The sequence below is a fragment of the Culex pipiens genome, chromosome 2, assembly GCF_016801865.2.
Source record: "Culex pipiens pallens isolate TS chromosome 2, TS_CPP_V2, whole genome shotgun sequence".
Lineage (NCBI taxonomy): Eukaryota > Metazoa > Arthropoda > Insecta > Diptera > Culicidae > Culex > Culex pipiens.
In genome coordinates, this window is record NC_068938.1 from 144,020,107 (window position 1) to 144,040,809 (window position 20,703).

General features: G+C 35.4%; 2 protein-coding genes across 8 annotated transcripts in view; one reads left to right on the top strand and one right to left on the bottom strand.

Moving 5' to 3' along the window:
• LOC120416214 (uncharacterized) overlaps positions 1 to 15,071 on the bottom strand; it is a 190,021-nt gene extending 174,950 nt beyond the window's left edge. Inside the window, exons 1-3 of one of the 6 annotated variants that reach the window (XM_039577910.2) lie at positions 14,962 to 15,071; positions 14,592 to 14,813; positions 381 to 506 (exon numbers count right to left, since the gene is read on the bottom strand). In XM_039577910.2, the coding sequence (XP_039433844.1) occupies positions 381 to 470 (90 nt within the window). In that variant the 5' untranslated portion in view covers positions 471 to 506; positions 14,592 to 14,813; positions 14,962 to 15,071. Of the gene's footprint in view, positions 1 to 380; positions 507 to 14,591 lie in introns of all 6 variants that reach the window. The other 5 variants (XM_039577907.2, XM_039577909.2, XM_039577906.2 and 2 more) reach the window with 5 other exon arrangements.
• Positions 15,072 to 15,169: 98 nt separating this feature from the next.
• LOC120416216 (ubiquitin-like) lies at positions 15,170 to 15,690 on the top strand. Of its 2 annotated transcripts, none has more exons than XM_039577913.2 (2): positions 15,170 to 15,295; positions 15,364 to 15,690. In XM_039577913.2, the coding sequence occupies exon 2, from the start codon at positions 15,374 to 15,376 to the stop codon at positions 15,596 to 15,598; it is 225 nt and encodes a 74-aa protein (XP_039433847.1). In that variant the 5' UTR covers positions 15,170 to 15,295; positions 15,364 to 15,373; the 3' UTR covers positions 15,599 to 15,690. The 2 variants fall into 2 exon arrangements, with proteins under 2 accessions (XP_039433847.1, XP_039433846.1); XM_039577912.1 differs by having other exon boundaries at positions 15,175 to 15,304.
• Positions 15,691 to 20,703: the final 5,013 nt, after the last annotated feature.

Consider the following 20,703-nt stretch of genomic DNA (forward strand, 5'->3'; position numbering starts at 1 on the left):
ACTTGGGAAAAGTGTTTGGTTTTCAATTTTGTGCTCCGAACCTGTCATGTATAGTTGGCACAAGTTTTTAATTTGTGTTTGACAACCGGAATTTGTGGGGTTTCTTTTTGGGAGAGGTTGATTGTTCGTTTTTGGCAATGATAAGAATTAGACTTGTTTTGAGACCTGTTTTGAATTTGAGCAACTCTTTTTCAATTCAATGTGCAGTGCACTTAACCCTGATTATTTTGTTAGATTTGAACAGAACTTCGGACCTGCAGTGATCTCCATCTACGTAGTCCTGATTAAGTTTAGAGAGAAAATGGCAGAAAAATAGTCACTAAAAGCCCTCACCCTGGAGCAAATGGAGTCACAGATAGTCAACAAGATGATTTACTTACGACGACATTTTCTTCGTTGCACTCGACTTCGCTGTCCTCGGAAGGCATGATGAACATCAGATTTGTCGAGCTCGACAGTGAGTGCTGCATTTTATGTTATTTTATAGAGATCACTGGGAGTTGGAGCTGCGAAGGAAGAATAAAAAGTTTTTTATAAGATCATGGATTACAATAGAAAAAACGCATAATTTGTTCACATCATGTAGGGGAAATTCTCGTATTTTGGTCAGGTTGAGCCCTCGCTCCTAAGTCTTGATTTAAAAAATTTCAAAATATTTTTTTCGAAAAGATCGGAAAATTTCACGAATGTTTCATGCATTAAAATTGAAAATCGGACCATTATTTGCTGAGATATGGTCATTAGAAAATGGTGGGTTGTTTTGGTGAGATTAAGAAAACTTCAATTTTCGTGTTTCTTTTTCTTAAAGCGGCTCTATCTCAGCAACCCGAGGTCCAATCTTCAATGTCTCTTAGACAATTTTATAGCAAATTTTCTGAATTTTTCAAAAAAAAATTGTTTTTAGAAATGGTCACTCACGGTCACTATTTTTAAAAATTGAAAAACTGCAAATATTTCGCTAAAATCAAACTTTCGGTGGCTATATCTTGAAAACGAAGCCCTTTATCAAAAAATCTGTAAAGTTCTTTTCGATTGCAAATTCAATTTTGCATTAAAAAATAATGTCAAACTTGTTTTTGCATGAAACTTCGATTTTTCAAAAAATCACTATTTTTTCAAAAATTCATAACTCGCCAGCAGATTTTTTGACCATGTTTCTTTATGGCTCAAAAGTTGCGGATTTTTGTCCCCTAAAACATATCAAAAAATCTTGAAAATCAAAAAATACGTATTATAGGAAATTGAGTTTAAGTGAAAAAAAAAGTTTTTTAAAAAATCTGCAATTTTTTTTCCGTGTACCTATTTTTTCTCAAAAGTCCTCAACAATACCTACAACTTTGCCGAAGACACCAAATTGATTAGAAAATTCACTCAAAGTTGCAGCTGTTTGAATATTTACACACCATTTTTGTATGGACAGCAGCTAAAATTGTATGGAGACTTGTATGGATGAACCAATCACACAAAATAGTTTATTTGGTCATAGGGAAGGCCCCCACAAAGTTTGAGCCAAATCAAAAAATACGAATTGGAATCCATGGAATCCATTTCCGGTTTTGGTAGAGAATTGCTCAAGTATCATCTCAAATGAATCTGCAGAATAGAGACTACTTTTATATCGAATCTCAGAAAAGATTATCCAATTTTAGTGTACATAAATGTATTTTTTTGAATACAGATTATGGAAACCTCAACTTTGATTTGAATTAAAATTTTAAGAAAAAATATGATATTTTTTAAAATGAAAACAGACTTTTTATCATTAAATTGCAAATCACGAACTCTTAACGATTTTTGTAATTTTTTCGTTGTTTGAAAACATTGTTTCTGAGGCAAAAACCTATCGAAATCCGGGTGTGCCCGAATGATTCCACAACATAGCCTTTTTTTGGGATACACTACTATGGAATCGGAGGGCCTCGTGGCGCGGTGGTTAGCGGCTTCGGCTGCCGATCCCCAAGTTGCTGTGGGGCGCTGGTTCGATTCCCGCCTTATCCTCCTGGCCTTCTATCGGATGGGGAAGTAAAACGTCGGTTCATTTGCGTAAAGAGAGGTTTTGGGTGACTCACCACACATAACCTTCGGACGCCTAGAAATGAGCAGAAACTTGCAACAGAGCCCACAAAAGACCCGGGGGTCGTTAAAGTGGATTGCTTTGCTTTTTACTGTGGAATCGGAGCCGGTGTCGATTGGGTTGAGTCTTTTTGTAGAGCTGGAGTCGGAGTCGGACTCAGTTAGTTCATAGAAGCTGGATTCAGAGTCAGATTTTATTTGATCTTCAATAGCTCGAGTTTGAAGAGTTGGAAACGGAGTCGGAGTTTGATTCGCTAATTCTCGAAAAGCTGGAGTCAGAATCGCTAAATTTTCAGAAGCCGGAGACAGGGTCGAAGTAGTTGAAAAAATACCCGACACCACAGCCTTAGTCAAAAGTCTGCTAAATATCTTTTTAATTTATGGATATAATGCAAAACATGCAATCCCAAACAAAACATTGAAAATTTGGAAACTTTCTGAAGTAATGGGACAACTTTTTAGTGGATATATTAAATTATCTGTAAAATGAAATTTGGAGCTTTCTACATTCACGGACCTTTTTTTGTTGAATTAGCCCCTCTTTTACTTAAATTATACAAATTTTTGGTCAGGATGAACATTCGCATTTGATTATTGGATTTACCTTAAACAGTCACAACACAAGGTTTTAATTTTTTTAGGACTTTCAATTACCTTTTCAACGATGGGTAACATAATTGTTCCGGAAATCATTTTCGTAAAATGTTTTGAGACCTGGTGTTAATTAATGTTACCAGATCTTTATTATATTCAATAGCGATGTATTGCATCCTAAGACGAGTCGAATGCAACCGCGGTTTGGCTTAAACAGGTTTCGAAAAAAAAGATGAGTAAAAGAAGCAAATTGAAAAAAACGAGTACATACCTAAAATCCCGAACGTGGAACTGTGATGTTCATGAAATTTACTATTTTCAACGAATTTAATCCATTCTCTTTTGTTCACATCCCTCTCAACATGTTGATTACAAAAGTTTCGGAAACAACTTTTCGACATGAGCGATAGTGTTGTTCAGCCCACTCGCTCATAAAAGTTCCAGTTTGTGTTTGAAATTTTAAATCTCTCCCTTCAGCAGACGTTGCCCTTGTTTTTTTTTTTGCCAAAAAAACCCACAATCCTCGAAAAACCCATCAGAATCAACTCCCAACCCCGCTCAAACTTCCATCCAAAAGTCGTTAAAATAGCAGCATGGTGGCCACCCCACGCTTTTCACCTTTTTGTTTTACTGTTGCTGCGATGCGCAAAGTCTGGTTGGTCACCCCGCGTTAAAACTTTACATTCCGTGACTTCTAACGAGCGGACCCGGCCAGGTTCACGCGGGTCGAGGTCCTGAACAACTTTGATTGTGCGCCCGCGTAAATGCCCTGCACCAGATGGCGAACTTTCCGAACCAACCTGGAGGTCCACAAGTGTCTTGCGAACCTTCGTGGTGAACGGACACTAGAGCTGCGGTATTTTTTACTACCTAAGCTCAGAGTTATTTCAAAACAAAATTCACAGTCTTTTTAAAGACTACCTGAGTTATTTTCCAAAATTCTAAACAGTCTTTTCAAGACTAACCCCACCTGAAATTTTGTTGTATTTTACAAACGAAGCCATCTTTTTAAGAGAACTTTGCTTGCAAAATGCGTCAAAACAAAGGTAAACGCAAATCTTCTGAAGATTTGGTCGTTACGTCGGTGAAGCGTTTGAACGCTAAACCGGCTAACGGAAACAGAAAAAGAAAACAGCCTCTTCTGAGGTCTGATTCTGATTCTGAAAGTGAGGTCAATCCTCCAATTCCATTGACAAACAGTTTCGGTGTTTTATCCGAAACTGATGACAAGGAACCTTCTCCTCGTACTGAGCCTTCTGCCGTCGAGAAACGAGTAAAAGCTCCGCCAATTGTAGTGACTTCCGTCTCCGATTTGGCCAGCTTTCGAACGCAACTGAAGAATTGCAAGGAAACTTGCAATTTGAAAGTTTCGTTCCAGCTTGGTCGAAGAGGAGAATGTCGCTTGTTGACGGAATCTTTACAAGATCACCAAACTTTTGTTGGTTATTTGAAAAACCACAAACACAATTTCTACACGTATGAGACCAAGAATGCTCGTCCATTCAAGGTGGTCTTGAAAGGTCTCTCCAACGACTTGTCGGTAGATGAGATCAAAAACGAACTTAAGGTGTTGCTTGGCTTTGCCCCATCCCAAGTAATACCGATGAAGAAAAAATCAAACGGGAATATTTCTCGCTTTGGTTTGACTTCACAATTTTATCTGATTCATTTCAACAGAAATGAAATCAACAATTTGAAACTTTTGGACAAAGTACAGTTTTTGTTCCATGTACGGGTAAAGTGGGAGCATTTTAAGAAACATGGTGGTAATGGCCAGAATCTGACCCAGTGCCGGCGTTGCCAGGCATTCGGTCACGGTACTGATCATTGCGCCATGGTTCCAAAATGCATGGTTTGCGGGGATTCTTCTCACGACAAGGACAATTGTCCCGTGAAAGAAGTCACCCAATTTAAATGTGCAAATTGTGGTGGAAATCACAAATCAAATTTTTGGGATTGCCCCATCAGAAAAAAGGTTTTGGATTCTCGTGCTAAGCATCAGCCGAAATCCAAACCGAAATTTTCTCAAAGTCAGGTTGTACCTGCATCTTTAAATCAAACGTTCGTGCTGTCTCACTCGAACAATTCTAGAAATACCCCTACCGTGGAAAAGTTAGGTAACAACAATGGCATTTCTTATGCTAACGTCGTTTCGGGTTCATCCACGAATTTTAAATCCTCTACCAATCTTTCTGAAATTGGGCAGGTACCTCAAATCTCATTTGAAAATTTTTCTGCTGGCAACGCTTTGGGATCTTCTGATCTCGGCGATGTTACGTTTGAAAAAATGACTTTTTTGCAAAACTCACTGTTTGGTTTGATTCAAACAATGAGTAATGCTACATCCATGATGGAAGCAATCCAGATTGGATTAAAATTTGCGAATGATGTTGTTCTTACCCTGAAGTTTAATCATGGATCTAAGTAATTCCATCAATATTATGAATTTTAATGCTCGCTCTTTAAAAGCGAAAGAAAATGAATTTTTCAACTTTTTACGAGTTCATAACGTGCACGTTGCTGTTATAACCGAAACATTTTTAAAAACTGGCACTTATTTGAAAAGTGATCCAGATTATAAAGTTATAACTAATAACCGAATGAATCGAAATGGCGGTGGAGTTGCAATAGTTATCCACCGTAGTATGACTTATAGCACTTTACGTGACTTTAAGTTAAAAGTTATTGAAAGTTTGGGCATTGAACTTGAAACTTCTTTTGGGAAAATTATGATTGCAGCTGCATATTTGCCTTTCCAATGCACTGGGGAAAATAAAAATTATTTCAAAGGGGATTTGAATAAACTTACTCGGCATAGATCTCGATTTTTGATCATCGGTGATTTTAATGCCAAACACCAATCTTGGAATAATTCAAAAGTAAATTCCAATGGTAAAATTCTGTTCAGAGATTGCACTTCTGGTCTTTATTCGGTTTTATACCCGAATGGGCCAACTTGCTTTTCTTCTGTTAGAAATCCATCAACAATTGATTTGGTTTTGACAAATCAAAGTCAGTATTGTGGTCCTTTAGTGACTCATGCTGATTTTGATTCTGATCACCTCCCAGTAACTTTTTCACTTTCTCATGAAGCAGTTACCAGACCCAATAGTTTTGTGTTTAATTACCACAAAGCTAATTGGGACAGGTATCAGCATCATATTGAGAATAATTTAAATCATGATTTTGTTTTAGAAACCAAAGCTGATATTGATTCAGCCTTGGAATCTTTAACTAATGCAATTTTGGATGCTAGGAATATTGCTATTCCTAAAGTCCAAGTCAAATTTGATTCTCCCATTATTGATGACGATCTTCAGCTTCTGATTCGTCTGAAAAATGTTCGCCGAAGACAGTATCAACGTTCTCGTGATCCTGCACTGAAGCGAATTCAAAAAGATTTGCAAAAGGTTATTGACCACAGATTCACTCTCCTGCGAAATGAAAAGTTCGCAAGAGATGTCGAACAAATTAAACCTTATTCCAAACCTTTTTGGAAACTTTCAAAGGTTCTTAAGAAACCTCAAAAACCCATCCCTTCTTTAAAAGATGGTGATAATATTCTATTAACTAATGGGGAAAAAGCTCAAAAACTTGCTCAGCAGTTTGAGAGTGCTCATAATTTCAACTTGAATGTTTTGAGTCCTATTGAAAATCAAATTTCAATAGAATTTCAGAATATTGTTGAACAAGAATTTTCATCAGATGAAGTTTTTAATACGGATCTGAATGAAATAAAATCTATTATCAAAAAATTTAAAAATATGAAAGCCCCTGGTGAGGATGGCATTTTTTACATTTTAATTAAAAAATTACCAGAAGTAACTTTAAGTTGCTTGGTCAAAATTTTCAACAAATGTTTTGATTTGGCATATTTTCCCAGTAGTTGGAAAAATGCCAAAGTAATTCCGATTTTGAAACCGGATAAAAATCCTGCTGAAGCCTCAAGCTATCGGCCCATTAGTTTGCTTTCATCTATTAGTAAATTATTCGAAAGAATAATTCTTAATAGAATGATGACGCACATTAATGAAAATTCAATTTTCGCTGATGAGCAGTTTGGATTTCGCCTTGGGCATTCAACTACTCATCAGTTGTTGAGAGTTTCAAATTTAATTCGAAGCAACAAATCTGAGGGCTATTCTACTGGCGCTGCTCTTCTAGACATAGAAAAAGCATTTGACAGTGTTTGGCATAAAGGTTTGATTGCGAAATTGAAAAGGTTTAATTTTCCGATTTATATCGTGAAAATTATTCAAAATTATTTGACGGATCGTACTCTGCAGGTATGTTATCAGAATAGCAAATCTGATCAACTACCTGTACGTGCTGGCGTCCCTCAAGGAAGCATTTTGGGTCCAATTTTATACAATATTTTTACTTCTGACTTGCCTGATTTGCCCCCAGGATGTCAGAAATCACTTTTTGCTGATGACACAAGCATCTCCGCCAAAGGCAGAAGCCTTCGTGTCATCACAAGAAGATTGCAAAAAAGCTTGGATATTTTCAATTCTTATTTGAAAGAATGGAAAATTACTCCAAATGCTGCAAAAACTCAACTTATTATTTTCCCTCACAAACCAAGGGCTGATTTTCTTAAACCAAAAAGTCATCACATTATAAAGATGAATGAGGTAAATTTAAAGTGGGAGGATCAAGTGAAATATCTTGGACTTGGTTTTGACAAAAACCTTACTTACAAGGATCACATTGAAAGTATCCAGGTTAAATGTAACAAATATATTAAATGTTTGTATCCACTTATAAACAGGAATTCTAGACTTTGTCTCAAGAATAAACTGTTAATTTATAAACAAATTTTCAGACCTGCCATGCTTTATGCTGTGCCGATCTGGACAAGCTGTTGCTTAACCAGGAAGAAAAAACTTCAGAGGATTCAGAACAAAATTCTGAAAATGATTCTGAAACTTCCTCCCTGGTTCAGCACCAGTGAACTTCATCAATTAGCCGAAGTTGACACTTTGGATGTTATGTCCAATAAGATAATTGATGCATTTCGACAAAAATCATTGCAGTCTTCAGCTGCATTGATCCGCTCTTTATATAGTTTATAAGTTAGTTTTAAGGTATCCCTTTTCCCTTTTGTACATGTAGGACCTCCTACATTTGAAATCACTGAATAGCGAAAGCTACAATATTTCATGAATAAATGAAAGTTGCTAGTATTTAAAATTGAGGTGAAAAGTCATCGTTTGTGATTGGACACTCAATAATATTTTAACTGAATGAATGTACATGGAAAAGAAATTTGAATAAATATAAATTAAAAAAAAAAAAAAAAAAAAAAAAAAAAAACCTGGAGGTCCAGGTTGAAGTTTTGCAACGGCTGCAGGAGCTGCAGAAGCATTCTACGCAAAGTGTCACTTGGCCTACAAAGCTCTTTTCCTAGTTTTGGAACAGTTTGCAAAGAGGCTAGATTAGGCCTTCTTTTTTTGTGGGAAGAGCTTTTATTTCGATTTGTTTTTTTTTGTTTAGTTAGTTTTTGGTTGCACCATTTGCTATCCTTCTGTTGGTATTCTCTGACGGAGAATGCAATCATACTAAAACATTTGAAAAATGCAATTTTCACTGCACTAGCAAGTTTAGGACGGGTATTTTTGGCTAAGTTCGTTTCAACCTTGCGTTCAACATTTATTTTTTAGATAGGTTTGACAAAAAACTCTCTTTTAACTCTTTCTTCAGAACCCAAAAAGAACATCATAATTCTGGAAAAAATCCGATAGGGCCACCCTTATCGTAGTCAGCAGTTTGGCACTCTCGACCACCATTAGCATGCACAGTCTCAGAGCATGCAATAGCAGCAACACAATACATCACAGCCAAGTCGAAACGGTTCAGCTGCAATCTGAGACCTGCCGGTTTAAGCGCAAAAAACCTCCGAAGCGCTACAGTGAAATGCACTTTCCATGTACCGACAGTGTGCAACTTTTTTTTTGAAATGCTTTTGTCAGTGCAGCAGAGTTGACTTTAAAACTGCCAAATTTCCGTTGTGCAAATTTGGTCAGATTTTGTGGCATTCATAACACTTAGGCAAACGTTACTGAAAAAGAGTAAAAAATCACAAGTCAGCAGTATCTAAATAGCAAATGGCTTGAAATTTTATTCTCAGAATTTTCTGTAATTAACGGCTGTTGTATTTTTGCAAGCACCAAGTCTTGTCCATATTCCTTCGAATGAAATTTCTTACTCTACCTTAAATACATTTCAGTTAAGTTTACGAGATATTCTCTACAACTTCAAATTTTTTTTCGAGTTTTTTTTAATTTGTAATTATTTTTTGAGTATAACTTTTTTCATTCATTCCCTAATTTTCCATACAAATCATCACACAAAATGGGCATGGCAATGTTCGAAAATCTGTATCTTGAGAAAATTATTTCTGATCGATTGGGCGACTAGAGCAAAGTTGTAGATAATGATTAGAACATTTAATTTTTTTATTTGACTCGTTTTCACTCAAAGTTCAATTTCCAAATTTCGATTGTTTTATATGATAAGGAGACTAAAAAAACATAATTTGTGTACAGTTAGGATGGTGCAAGAAAAAAGATATACACAGCAAAAAGTCCGATGGTAAAATCGCATGCAAAAGCATGCACATTACCTTCGTCAAAATAAACACTTAATATTATACACTGATAGAGGTGGGCAAAAAAAGAGCGAGTCGCTCAAAGAGCCGGTTCACCGAAAAGAGCGAAAGAACCGTAGCTCACAAAAAAAGAACCGCGATTCTTTTTAAAAATTCGGTTTTTTGAAAGAACCAGCTCACGATGGCATGATTTTTGTTATAAATATAATTTATTGAATTTTCAAAAAAATGAGTAAAATGAGTGTTTTTGAGAATTGAAAATGTAATTTCAAATATTACAATACTTATAAAAAATTATCCCAAGAGTAAATGATTTTTTAAACAACATGAGAAACATTTCACTTGACAACTGATTGTACTTTAAAGTATTACCGGAATATAAATTTATTCATTTCGAATTGCATAATTTGTAAAACATTACCAAAAATCTACTGAATAGTTAAGAAAAAAAAATGGGAAAAAATAAATCCTTTTGTCCGATTAAACTTTAGCATTTCTAGACTTTATCAATTAAATCAGAATGTAGAAAAGGGTTCACAGAATGTTTTCTCCAAATAAAATATCAGCATAAGTTCAATTCATGCAGAAAAAACGCAATTTTAAAATTAATAGCAATTTTTCCAACATCTTAGATTTAAGCTTGGATGCCATTCAATTACTCGAATATTTAGGTTCGAGTAGAACTCCGCAAAGACCTATGGTTTTCAAGGGCATCTTCTCGTTTTCAGTTTTATTTATTTTTTATCAAATAATTTGTAAATTCTAAAAAAAACCTTTTCATCCAAATTTTGAAAAAGAACAAAAGAGTCGTTCAAAAAAGCGGCTCTTTTTAATGAGCGAACGAAAATGAGTGGCTCCTAAAAAAGAGCGGTTTTGCCCACCTCTACACACTGATGTACAATTTTTGCAAACACAAAAAAAGTTGAAACCGACGGGATTCCCGACCCGGCACCAACAGTAAGGACTGGCGCCTTAGCCCACTCGGCCATCAGACCGATGTAAAGCCGTTAGGATAAACGCATTTATGAGCTTGATATTTCGGTCAAGTAGGCATACTGATGGGCAACATATTTCAGGGTGTAAAATCACATAAAAATGCATAAAATAATGCAACATTCATTTTACACCCAGGCCTTTTACACGCAGTTGGATTACTACTTTTTTAGCTGTGTAGGGGAGAGGGGGGAGTCTTGATCTCTGGGGAAACTTGATCTCAAGCCTGTATCTCATCAGCAGGTAATACAATTGGCTTTGTTGTAGAATGGTGTGCGAAATTGACTAAAATTCATTGTAGAAAACTGAGAAAAATAAATAAAAAAAAAACTCCAAAACGCATTTGGCGTCAAATTTATCGTCAAACTATTTTTACAATCAATTGTTTAGGGAGACTTGACCCCTGCATTTTTACATTCACTGGAACCAGCCTCAAGCTTAATTAATTGGGCTGGGTTTTCGTACATAGTTTCCTGGAATCTATGACATTTCCCCGAAACCCATATTACCGAAGGGACATTTCCCCGAATGCCACTTCCCCGAAAAGACACTTCCCCTAATAGTCATTTCCCCGAATTCCATTTACCCGAATTTCCCATTTCCCCTAATCGTCCACATCCCCGAATGCCATTTTCCCGAATGGGCCACAATCCCGAATGCCACTTACCCGATTAGTCATATCCCTGAATAGTCATTTCCCTGAATAGTCATTTCCCTGAATGCCATTTCCCGAACGCGGTCAAGCGGAAATGCCCGGTGCCCCGGAGCGCGCGCGCTCCTGGGCACCGGGCATTTCCGCTTGACCGCGTTCGGGGAAATAGCATTTTAAAAGAAAAAAATTGAGGACAATTTTTATCACATCAAACAACATATTTAAAGGTTCGTATTGGCCTTGAATGATCAACTTTCTTTTTGGCTTCTTTCAGAACAGACGTAGCATTTTAGGGGGGATTCAATACAAATTCAAATACAATGAATATTGTTACATACTTTTTTTATGCATATATTCTCAAAACAAATACTTTTTTCTTATAGACATGATAATAATAATGCAATAGAAGTTTTGTTATTTTTTATGATTCAAAAAACATACCCTGCGATTTTCGTAGACAGAGCCCCGTACACACTGATCATTTTATTCACATTGCTGGTTTGAGATTTGGCAAAAAGTATAATCAACAAAAACTTTAAATAAAATTTGTACCAGCCTTATGTACCTATTTGTCCGATTTTTGGGTTCTTTGACAAAATTCGAAAAATGACAAATTTCCTTGCAAATTTCTCAAAAACAACATCTAATTATGCGGTTGAATACAAATGTTAATTGAACAAAAAAAAACTAGTTCAGTCCAGACTTGATTATCCGAAGGCTTCGGAAAAATTTCACTTCGGATAATCGAATCACAAAAAAAAAATTGATGCCTAATTTTTTATTATCGAGCGTATGTCCCCTAAACTACGTTAAAGTGATTTAGAACTTTTAAATCCAAGGCCAATATGGCGGTGTTGAAATATTGAAAAAAAAAACATTTTATTATTTAATAGGCAAACAACTATTCAAATTTGACTAAAATGGGGTTGCAGTACTCAAATTTGATGTTTAAAACAAGAAAAAGAAAAATAACGATAAAAAATTTTGTTATTGATTCGATTAATCGAAGTCCCATACAAACCTTCGGATAATCGAAGGTTCGGATAATCGAAACTTCGGATAATCGAGGCTTCAGATAATCGAGTCTGGACTGTAAATGGGTCCTAAAATGAAGCTTAAATTTGTGATATTATTGTTCACAACGATAAGGCTTATTTGTCTAAGTACAATGACCCTTTGAGCGACCGCAAAGGATTTAAAATGGATTTTTAATTCAATTTTTAAAAAGTCACTTCACGGCCCTTCTTGGCAGAAAAGCTTCTACTTGACAGCTCGTTCCAAGGGGACCATAGTTGATCCATCGAAAAAATGTTGTCTTGTCAATAACTTTTTATTTGCATAAAAATGAAAAAACCGTATCAGAAATGGTTTTTAATCATGTTTCTTACCGTTGTTCATAAAAATTGACAAAGGGCTTTACTACCCAATTTACAACATTTAATCAACAACATACCCGAAAAAGCTGTTTGTTCGGTAAAATTGAGAAAGAAAATAACTGCTAGTCATGGAAAAAGGCTTTAGCGAAAATGATGATTAGGGGATATGAAAATTTAAATTTAAATAAACGGCAATTGGCGTAAGTGTCACTTCGGGGAAATGGCATTCGGGAAAATGGCCGATTAGGGGAAATGACATTCGGGGATATAGCCGATTAGGGGAAATGATATTCGGGGAAATGGCATTCGGGAATGTGGCTGATTAGGGGAAGTGGTATTCGGGGATGTGGCCAATTAGGGGAAATGATTTTCGGGGAAATGGCATTCGGGGAAATGTCATTCGGGGAAATGAGCTAGACCCAGTTTCCTGTAGTATAGTTGTTCATAACTTACTGCAGTTTGAACCATTTTTCAAAAGTTTTGTAAACAAAAATTACCAGCTCTTGTAAAAATGCTCAATTTTGGTCTAGAACAGAATATTTTAAGTTTTTAAATATTTTACATACTAAACTTGTTATATTTTGAACACAAACGTACTGGTTTTATGTGAAATTGCTGTCATTTATACAAAATTTAAAGTTTGGATGAATAAGAATCATTTCGCTTAAGATTTCATCAAAATGTTGGGTTCAAGTTACCCCAAATATTTTGAAAATGCCAGTTTAATTTTTTTAACACTTGGCCTGATTCGAAGAGTCCATCTGTTGAAATACCCTTATCAGCCAAACATAGTTGAATGTTTAAGCTTTCAATTCATCCAAAAAGTTCATAGTTTTGTGTCATAGTATCTCCACTCTCCCCTACATTTCTGATGAAAGGGATTTTGAAAAAAAAACGGTACCATTGTCAAACAAATTATCTTCACACTGCCTGTTTCACACATTTTTGAAAGAGAGCATGGTTTTCAAATTATGGGAAAGCCATAACTTCGGAAAACTGAGAAAATAAACCTTTTTTGACATTGATGAAAGGATTGAGTTACAGTGAGATTTGGCCTCTTGAAAAATTAGTTATTCACAGAGTCATCTTATCATAACATTATTTTTCAAAAAAAAAAATAAATAAATAAATAAATAAATAAATAAATAAATAAATTACTCTATATTAATAAAATTCTAACTTTTCAGAAATATTTTTGGATTATTTTTGTCTTCTAGAAAGTGGTTGGGCTCGCCAATCCAAGCAACTTTATCGAAGACACCAAAATGTGATCTCGCATTCTTTGCCTTCTATGACCAAATTTAGAGAAAGCTTCTGAGCAAACCATACAAAATCAGTTAAACTATCATAAAATCCTAAAATATGACCAAAAATCGTTTTTTTTGACACTCAATTCTGGGGGCGGATTCAGATTCAGCGAGCAAAATTATATAGAAAAACATTGTCATTGCTCCAAAACATCACAATTTTTCGGAAAATCAATTTTGCACTTAATTTTGTGATCTGGACCACTGTGAATTGTTATACTCTAAAATACAACCCTGCAAAGTTAGAAAAGCAAGAAATCTTGAAATAGAAAGTTTTGTTATAAATGAAAAAATGAATGAGATTTCAAATGATTGTCCACGTGGTTTATGGATGGCCCTAATTATTAATTTCAATGAATTTGCCCAAGACGAGTGTAAAATTAAAAATGTATTGTTTTGAAAATATTGTTGCAGGTAATTACAGTCAATAGGGGTCACATAAGGTCTGGACTTAAGACTCATTTTTACCCTTTCACCCTGCATAAATTTTTTTTGCAGTTGCTTTCTGTGAAATTAAAATTTAAGTTTTACTATTTTGATTGGAAAATACATTTCAATAATTAATGATTCGACTGGATTTCCAATAATAAATTTAAATTGCATGCCAATATTTCCATGAAAATGCTTTATAAATTAATTGAGGTCTGTTTTTTAAGTACTTTCAAACCTGGGTGCAGAATAGTTGTCCGCAAAGCGGCCTCAATTTAGAACTGTCAAAGCGGAACCAATTTACTGTTCGCAAAATAATACCAAGAAGTGGCAAGTATTGTGATCGATCTATAATTTATTTTGTCAGGAATAAAAAAAAGTCGATTGCGTCGAGCTATTAAGATATTCGAAGTCAAAACATCTTAAGAAGAGGGTTGAAACCGAGATTGGCATGATTCGTTGCTAACATTTCAAAATCGCTATGTCTCACGCAAAACTTATGTTTATGACGATTTTTGAAATGTTAGCGACGAATTATCAATGACTATGAATGGTACCTGCCAAATAATATTGGATAATCTTACTCCGATATTATCACTGCACATCAAAGATACATAATCTCGGAACTTTTATTCGGTTGCTCTTCTGGTTCACGAAATTCCACCCACTTCGTGATGAAAAATTTAGAACATTCAATTTTAACACTGATTTTCACTATACAACAACATAATCACGTAACCATGTATGGCTTCTTCAAGTTATTTATTAGCTATGAATATCTGCTAAAACGCTCAACCAAACCACAATTTATTAGCTCTCTACCAATTTTACGCTAAAAACAGCACCTTGCTTCTAATTAAATCACACTGAAATGATGAATCATGATTTTTTTCCTAACATTTCAAATCAAAACAAAACACAACACACGGCGTTCAACAAGCCATCCGGCTCAACAAAAAAACTCACTACACGAATAACACAAAAAATACGCGGTCATTCTGAGGTGCAAACCCAAACTGATGATAATGTGCCACTTTAGAGCGAGCCAACCTGCGAAGAAGCAGATAACAATGCGTTCTTCTTTTTACTTGTTTTTTTTTCGGATTCAAAATCGTGTGAAGAAATTCGACACCGATTTGTTTGTAAACATCATTTTGTGTTCTGACGATTTGAGCACATCGAGGTCACAGTTGATTTTATTTATTTGACGAGTTCATAACGTCACTCGTCATCTGCTGAAAAAGGTTCAATTTGTTCAAAGGTTAATAAAGTAAAGATAAATAATTTGAAGGAAAAGAAATGATGATTAAGTAAACATTTCTTTTTCAGCTTGTCCACCATGAAGATAACAGTTAAATCGATTTACTGCCCGGTGACGTTCATCGTGGAGCCCTCCCACACGATCGCGATGGTGAAGGCTCTGTTTTTGAACCACAAAGGAATCTCGGTCAGCCAGCAGCGTTTGCTCTACAACGGGGCGATCTTGGAGGACGACAAAACGCTGCAGCAGTACGGGATCGTCGATGGAACAGAAATACACCTGGCGTTAAAACTTGTCAACTAAATTGCTAAATGTTTGGTAATTGAAGTGAATTTATTTGTAAAATGTGTTCTGTTTTTTGTTCCATGTAAAGTGCATTTTAAATAAACATATGTGCAATGATATAATGTTTTTACTTCTCACAAGAATCATTGAATCACAATAATAATTTATCTTACATACATTTTATTAAAAAATATGCTTTGAAGTCTAAGTTGGTTTTCAGAAATTCCTTTATCTATTTTGATCATGAAATTTTGTTTACTCACTCTTTGCTTTTCTTCTCTTTGTATTATGATGTGCTTTGCACTTATTTTTTATTTGGATTATAATTAGAAGTTCACAGTGATTTATCACGAAAACAGCATGATTTGAAGATAAGAATTGAGGGTTCCAAGGCCAAAACAATAAATTCCTTTTTTTTTTTTTTTTTTTTTTAATTTATATTTATTCAAATTTCTTTTCCATGTACATTCATTCAGTTAAAATATTATTGAGTGTCCAATCACAAACGATGACTTTTCACCTCAATTTTAAATACTAGCAACTTTCATTTATTCATGAAATATTGTAGCTTTCGCTATTCAGTGATTTCAAATGTAGGAGGTCCTACATGTACAAAAGGGAAAAGGGATACCTTAAAACTAACTTATAAACTATATAAAGAGCGGATCAATGCAGCTGAAGACTGCAATGTTTTTTGTCGAAATGCATCAATTATCTTATTGGACATAACATCCAAAGTGTCAATTTCGGCTAATTGATGAAGTTCACTGGTGCTGAACCAGGGAGGAAGTTTCAGAATCATTTTCAGAATTTTGTTCTGAATCCTCTGAAGTTTTTTCTTCCTGGTTAAGCAACAGCTTGTCCAGATCGGCACAGCATAAAGCATGGCAGGTCTGAAAATTTGTTTATAAATTAACAGTTTATTCTTGAGACAAAGTCTAGAATTCCTGTTTATAAGTGGATACAAACATTTAATATATTTGTTACATTTAACCTGGATACTTTCAATGTGATCCTTGTAAGTAAGGTTTTTGTCAAAACCAAGTCCAAGATATTTCACTTGATCCTCCCACTTTAAATTTACCTCATTCATCTTTATAATGTGATGACTTTTTGGTTTAAGAAAATCAGCCCTTGGTTTGTGAGGGAAAATAATAAGTTGAGTTTTTGCAGCATTTGGAGTAATTTTCCATTCTTTCAAATAAGAATTGAAAATATCCAAGCTTTTTTGTAATCTTCTTGTGATGACACGAAGGCTTCTGCCTTTGGCGGAGATGCTTGTGTCATCAGCAAAAAGTGATTTCTGACATCCTGGGGGCAAATCAGGCAAGTCAGAAGTAAAAATATTGTATAAAATTGGACCCAAAATGCTTCCTTGAGGGACGCCAGCACGTACAGGTAGTTGATCAGATTTGCTATTCTGATAACATACCTGCAGAGTACGATCCGTCAAATAATTTTGAATAATTTTCACGATATAAATCGGAAAATTAAACCTTTTCAATTTCGCAATCAAACCTTTATGCCAAACACTGTCAAATGCTTTTTCTATGTCTAGAAGAGCAGCACCAGTAGAATAGCCCTCAGATTTGTTGCTTCGAATTAAATTTGAAACTCTCAACAACTGATGAGTAGTTGAATGCCCAAGGCGAAATCCAAACTGCTCATCAGCGAAAATTGAATTTTCATTAATGTGCGTCATCATTCTATTAAGAATTATTCTTTCGAATAATTTACTAATAGATGAAAGCAAACTAATGGGCCGATAGCTTGAGGCTTCAGCAGGATTTTTATCCGGTTTCAAAATCGGAATTACTTTGGCATTTTTCCAACTACTGGGAAAATATGCCAAATCAAAACATTTGTTGAAAATTTTGACCAAGCAACTTAAAGTTGCTTCTGGTAATTTTTTAATTAAAATGTAAAAAATGCCATCCTCACCAGGGGCTTTCATATTTTTAAATTTTTTGATAATAGATTTTATTTCATTCAGATCCGTATTAAAAACTTCATCTGATGAAAATTCTTGTTCAACAATATTCTGAAATTCTATTGAAATTTGATTTTCAATAGGACTCAAAACATTCAAGTTGAAATTATGAGCACTCTCAAACTGCTGAGCAAGTTTTTGAGCTTTTTCCCCATTAGTTAATAGAATATTATCACCATCTTTTAAAGAAGGGATGGGTTTTTGAGGTTTCTTAAGAACCTTTGAAAGTTTCCAAAAAGGTTTGGAATAAGGTTTAATTTGTTCGACATCTCTTGCGAACTTTTCATTTCGCAGGAGAGTGAATCTGTGGTCAATAACCTTTTGCAAATCTTTTTGAATTCGCTTCAGTGCAGGATCACGAGAACGTTGATACTGTCTTCGGCGAACATTTTTCAGACGAATCAGAAGCTGAAGATCGTCATCAATAATGGGAGAATCAAATTTGACTTGGACTTTAGGAATAGCAATATTCCTAGCATCCAAAATTGCATTAGTTAAAGATTCCAAGGCTGAATCAATATCAGCTTTGGTTTCTAAAACAAAATCATGATTTAAATTATTCTCAATATGATGCTGATACCTGTCCCAATTAGCTTTGTGGTAATTAAACACAGAACTATTGGGTCTGGTAACTGCTTCATGAGAAAGTGAAAAAGTTACTGGAAGATGATCAGAATCAAAATCAGCATGAGTCACTAAAGGACCACAATACTGACTTTGATTTGTCAACACCAAATCAATTGTTGATGGATTTCTAACAGAAGAAAAGCAAGTTGGCCCATTCGGGTATAAAACCGAATAAAGACCAGAAGTGCAATCAACAATAAATTCCTTTTTGTTGTTTGGCCAAATCATAACTCCGCGCCACTTCAACCGAATTTAGCTCTCTTGGACGCAAATGAAAGGTGGTTGATTAAGCTTTTTAAGAGAAGAAAGATAGATGAGCAATTCTGTACAAAAACCGGAAATGGATTTTATTTGTATTTTTTGATTTGGCTCAAACTTTGTGGGGGCCTTCCCTATGACCAAAGAAGCTATTTTGTGTCATTGGTTCACCCATACAAGTCTCCATACAATTTTGGCTGCTGTCCATACAAAAATGCTACGTAAATATTCAAACAGCTGTAACTTTTGAGTGAATTTTCTAATCAATTTGGTGTCTTCGGCAAAGTTGTATTGTGGAGGACTATTGAGAAAAAAATAGGAACATGAAAAAAAAATGCAGATTTTTTAATCAACTTTTTTTCACAAAAACTCAATTTCCCAAATTACATATTTTTTGATTTTCGAGATTTTTTTATATGTTTTAGGGGACAAAAAGGGAAGGCCCCCATAAAGTTTGAGCCAAATAAAAAAACTAACTTAATCCACCTATGTGGTTGGAGCCTTCCTCACTTATTACCAACAATGGCTGATATGATGGAATTGTACAAAAGTTTCATCTATTTTTAAGATCCGGAATAAAAAAGTACATAAATATCACTTAAGTGGCCATATCTCGAGACAAGGTTGCCAGATCTTAAATGTTTTAGACTCGTTGAAAAGGTCTTTTGATAACCCAACCAACGATGGGTTAAATGGTGGATCCGAACATAATTTACATACATTTAAGTGAGATCCGGCATCCAAAAAGTACATCAATATCACTTAAGTGGCCATATCTCGAGACAGGGTTGCCAGATCTTTAATGTTTTAGACTCGTTGAAAAGGTCTTTTGATAACCCAACCAACGATGGGTTAGATGGTGGATCCGGACATAGTTTACATACATTTAAGTGAGATCCGGCATCCAAAATGTACATCAATATCACTTAAGTGGGCATATCTCGAGACAGGGTTGCCAGATCTTCAATGTTTTGAGCTCTTTGGGAAGATCTTCTGAAAACTTAACCGACGATGGGTCGGATGATGGACCTGGACATAGTTTACATACATTTAAGTGAGATCCGGCTTCCAAAAAAAGCATCAATATCACTTAAGTGGGCATATCTAGAGACAGGGTTGCCAGATCTTCAATGTTTTATGCTCGTTGGAAAGGTCTTCTGATAACCTAACCAACGATGGGTCGGATGATGGACCCGGACATAGTTTACATACATTTAAGTGAGATCCGGCATCCAAAAAGTACATAAATATCACTTAAGTAGCCATATCTCGAGACAGGGTTGCCAGATCTTCAATGTTTTATGCTCGTTGGGAAGATCTTCTGATAACCTAACCAACGATGTGTTGGATGGTGGATCCGGACGTAGTTTACATACATTTAAGTGAGATCCGGCATCCAAAAAGTACATAAATATCACTTAAGTGGACATATCTCGAGACAGAGTTGCCAGATCTTCAATGTTTTATGCTCGTTGGAAAGATCTTCTGATAACATAACCAACGATGGGTTGGATGGGGGATCCGGACATAGTTTACATACATTTAAGTGAGATCCGGCATCCAAAAAGTACATCAATATCACTTAAGTCGGGATATCTCGAGACAGGGTTGCCAGATCTTCAATGTTTTGGACTCGTTGGAAAGGTCTTTTGATAATCTAACCAACGATGGGTCGGATGATGGACCTGGACATAGTTTACATACATTTAAGTGAGATCCGGCTTCCAAAAAGTGCATCAATATCACTTAAGTGGGCATATCTCGAGACAGGGTTGCCAGATCTTCAATGTTTTATGCTCGTTGGAAAGATCTTCTGATAACCTAACCAACGATGGGTCGGATGACATAGTTTACATACATTTAAGTGAGATCCGGCTTCCAAAAAGTACATAAATATCACTTAAGTGGACAAATCTCGATACAGGGTTGCCAGATCTTCAATGTTTTGAACTCATTGGAAAGGTCTTTTAATAACCTAACCAACAATGGGTTGGATGGTGGATCCGGACATAGTTTACATACATTTAAGTGAGATCCGGCTTCTAAAAAGTACATCAATATCACTTAAGTGGGCATATCTCGAGACAGGGTTGCCAGATCATCAATGTTTTAGGCTCGTTGGAAAGGTGTTTTGATAAACTAACCAACGATGGGTCGGATGATGGACCCGGACATAGTTTACATACGTTTAAGTGAGATCCGGATATATGTGAAAACACATTTTTATACATAACTTTTGAACTACTTA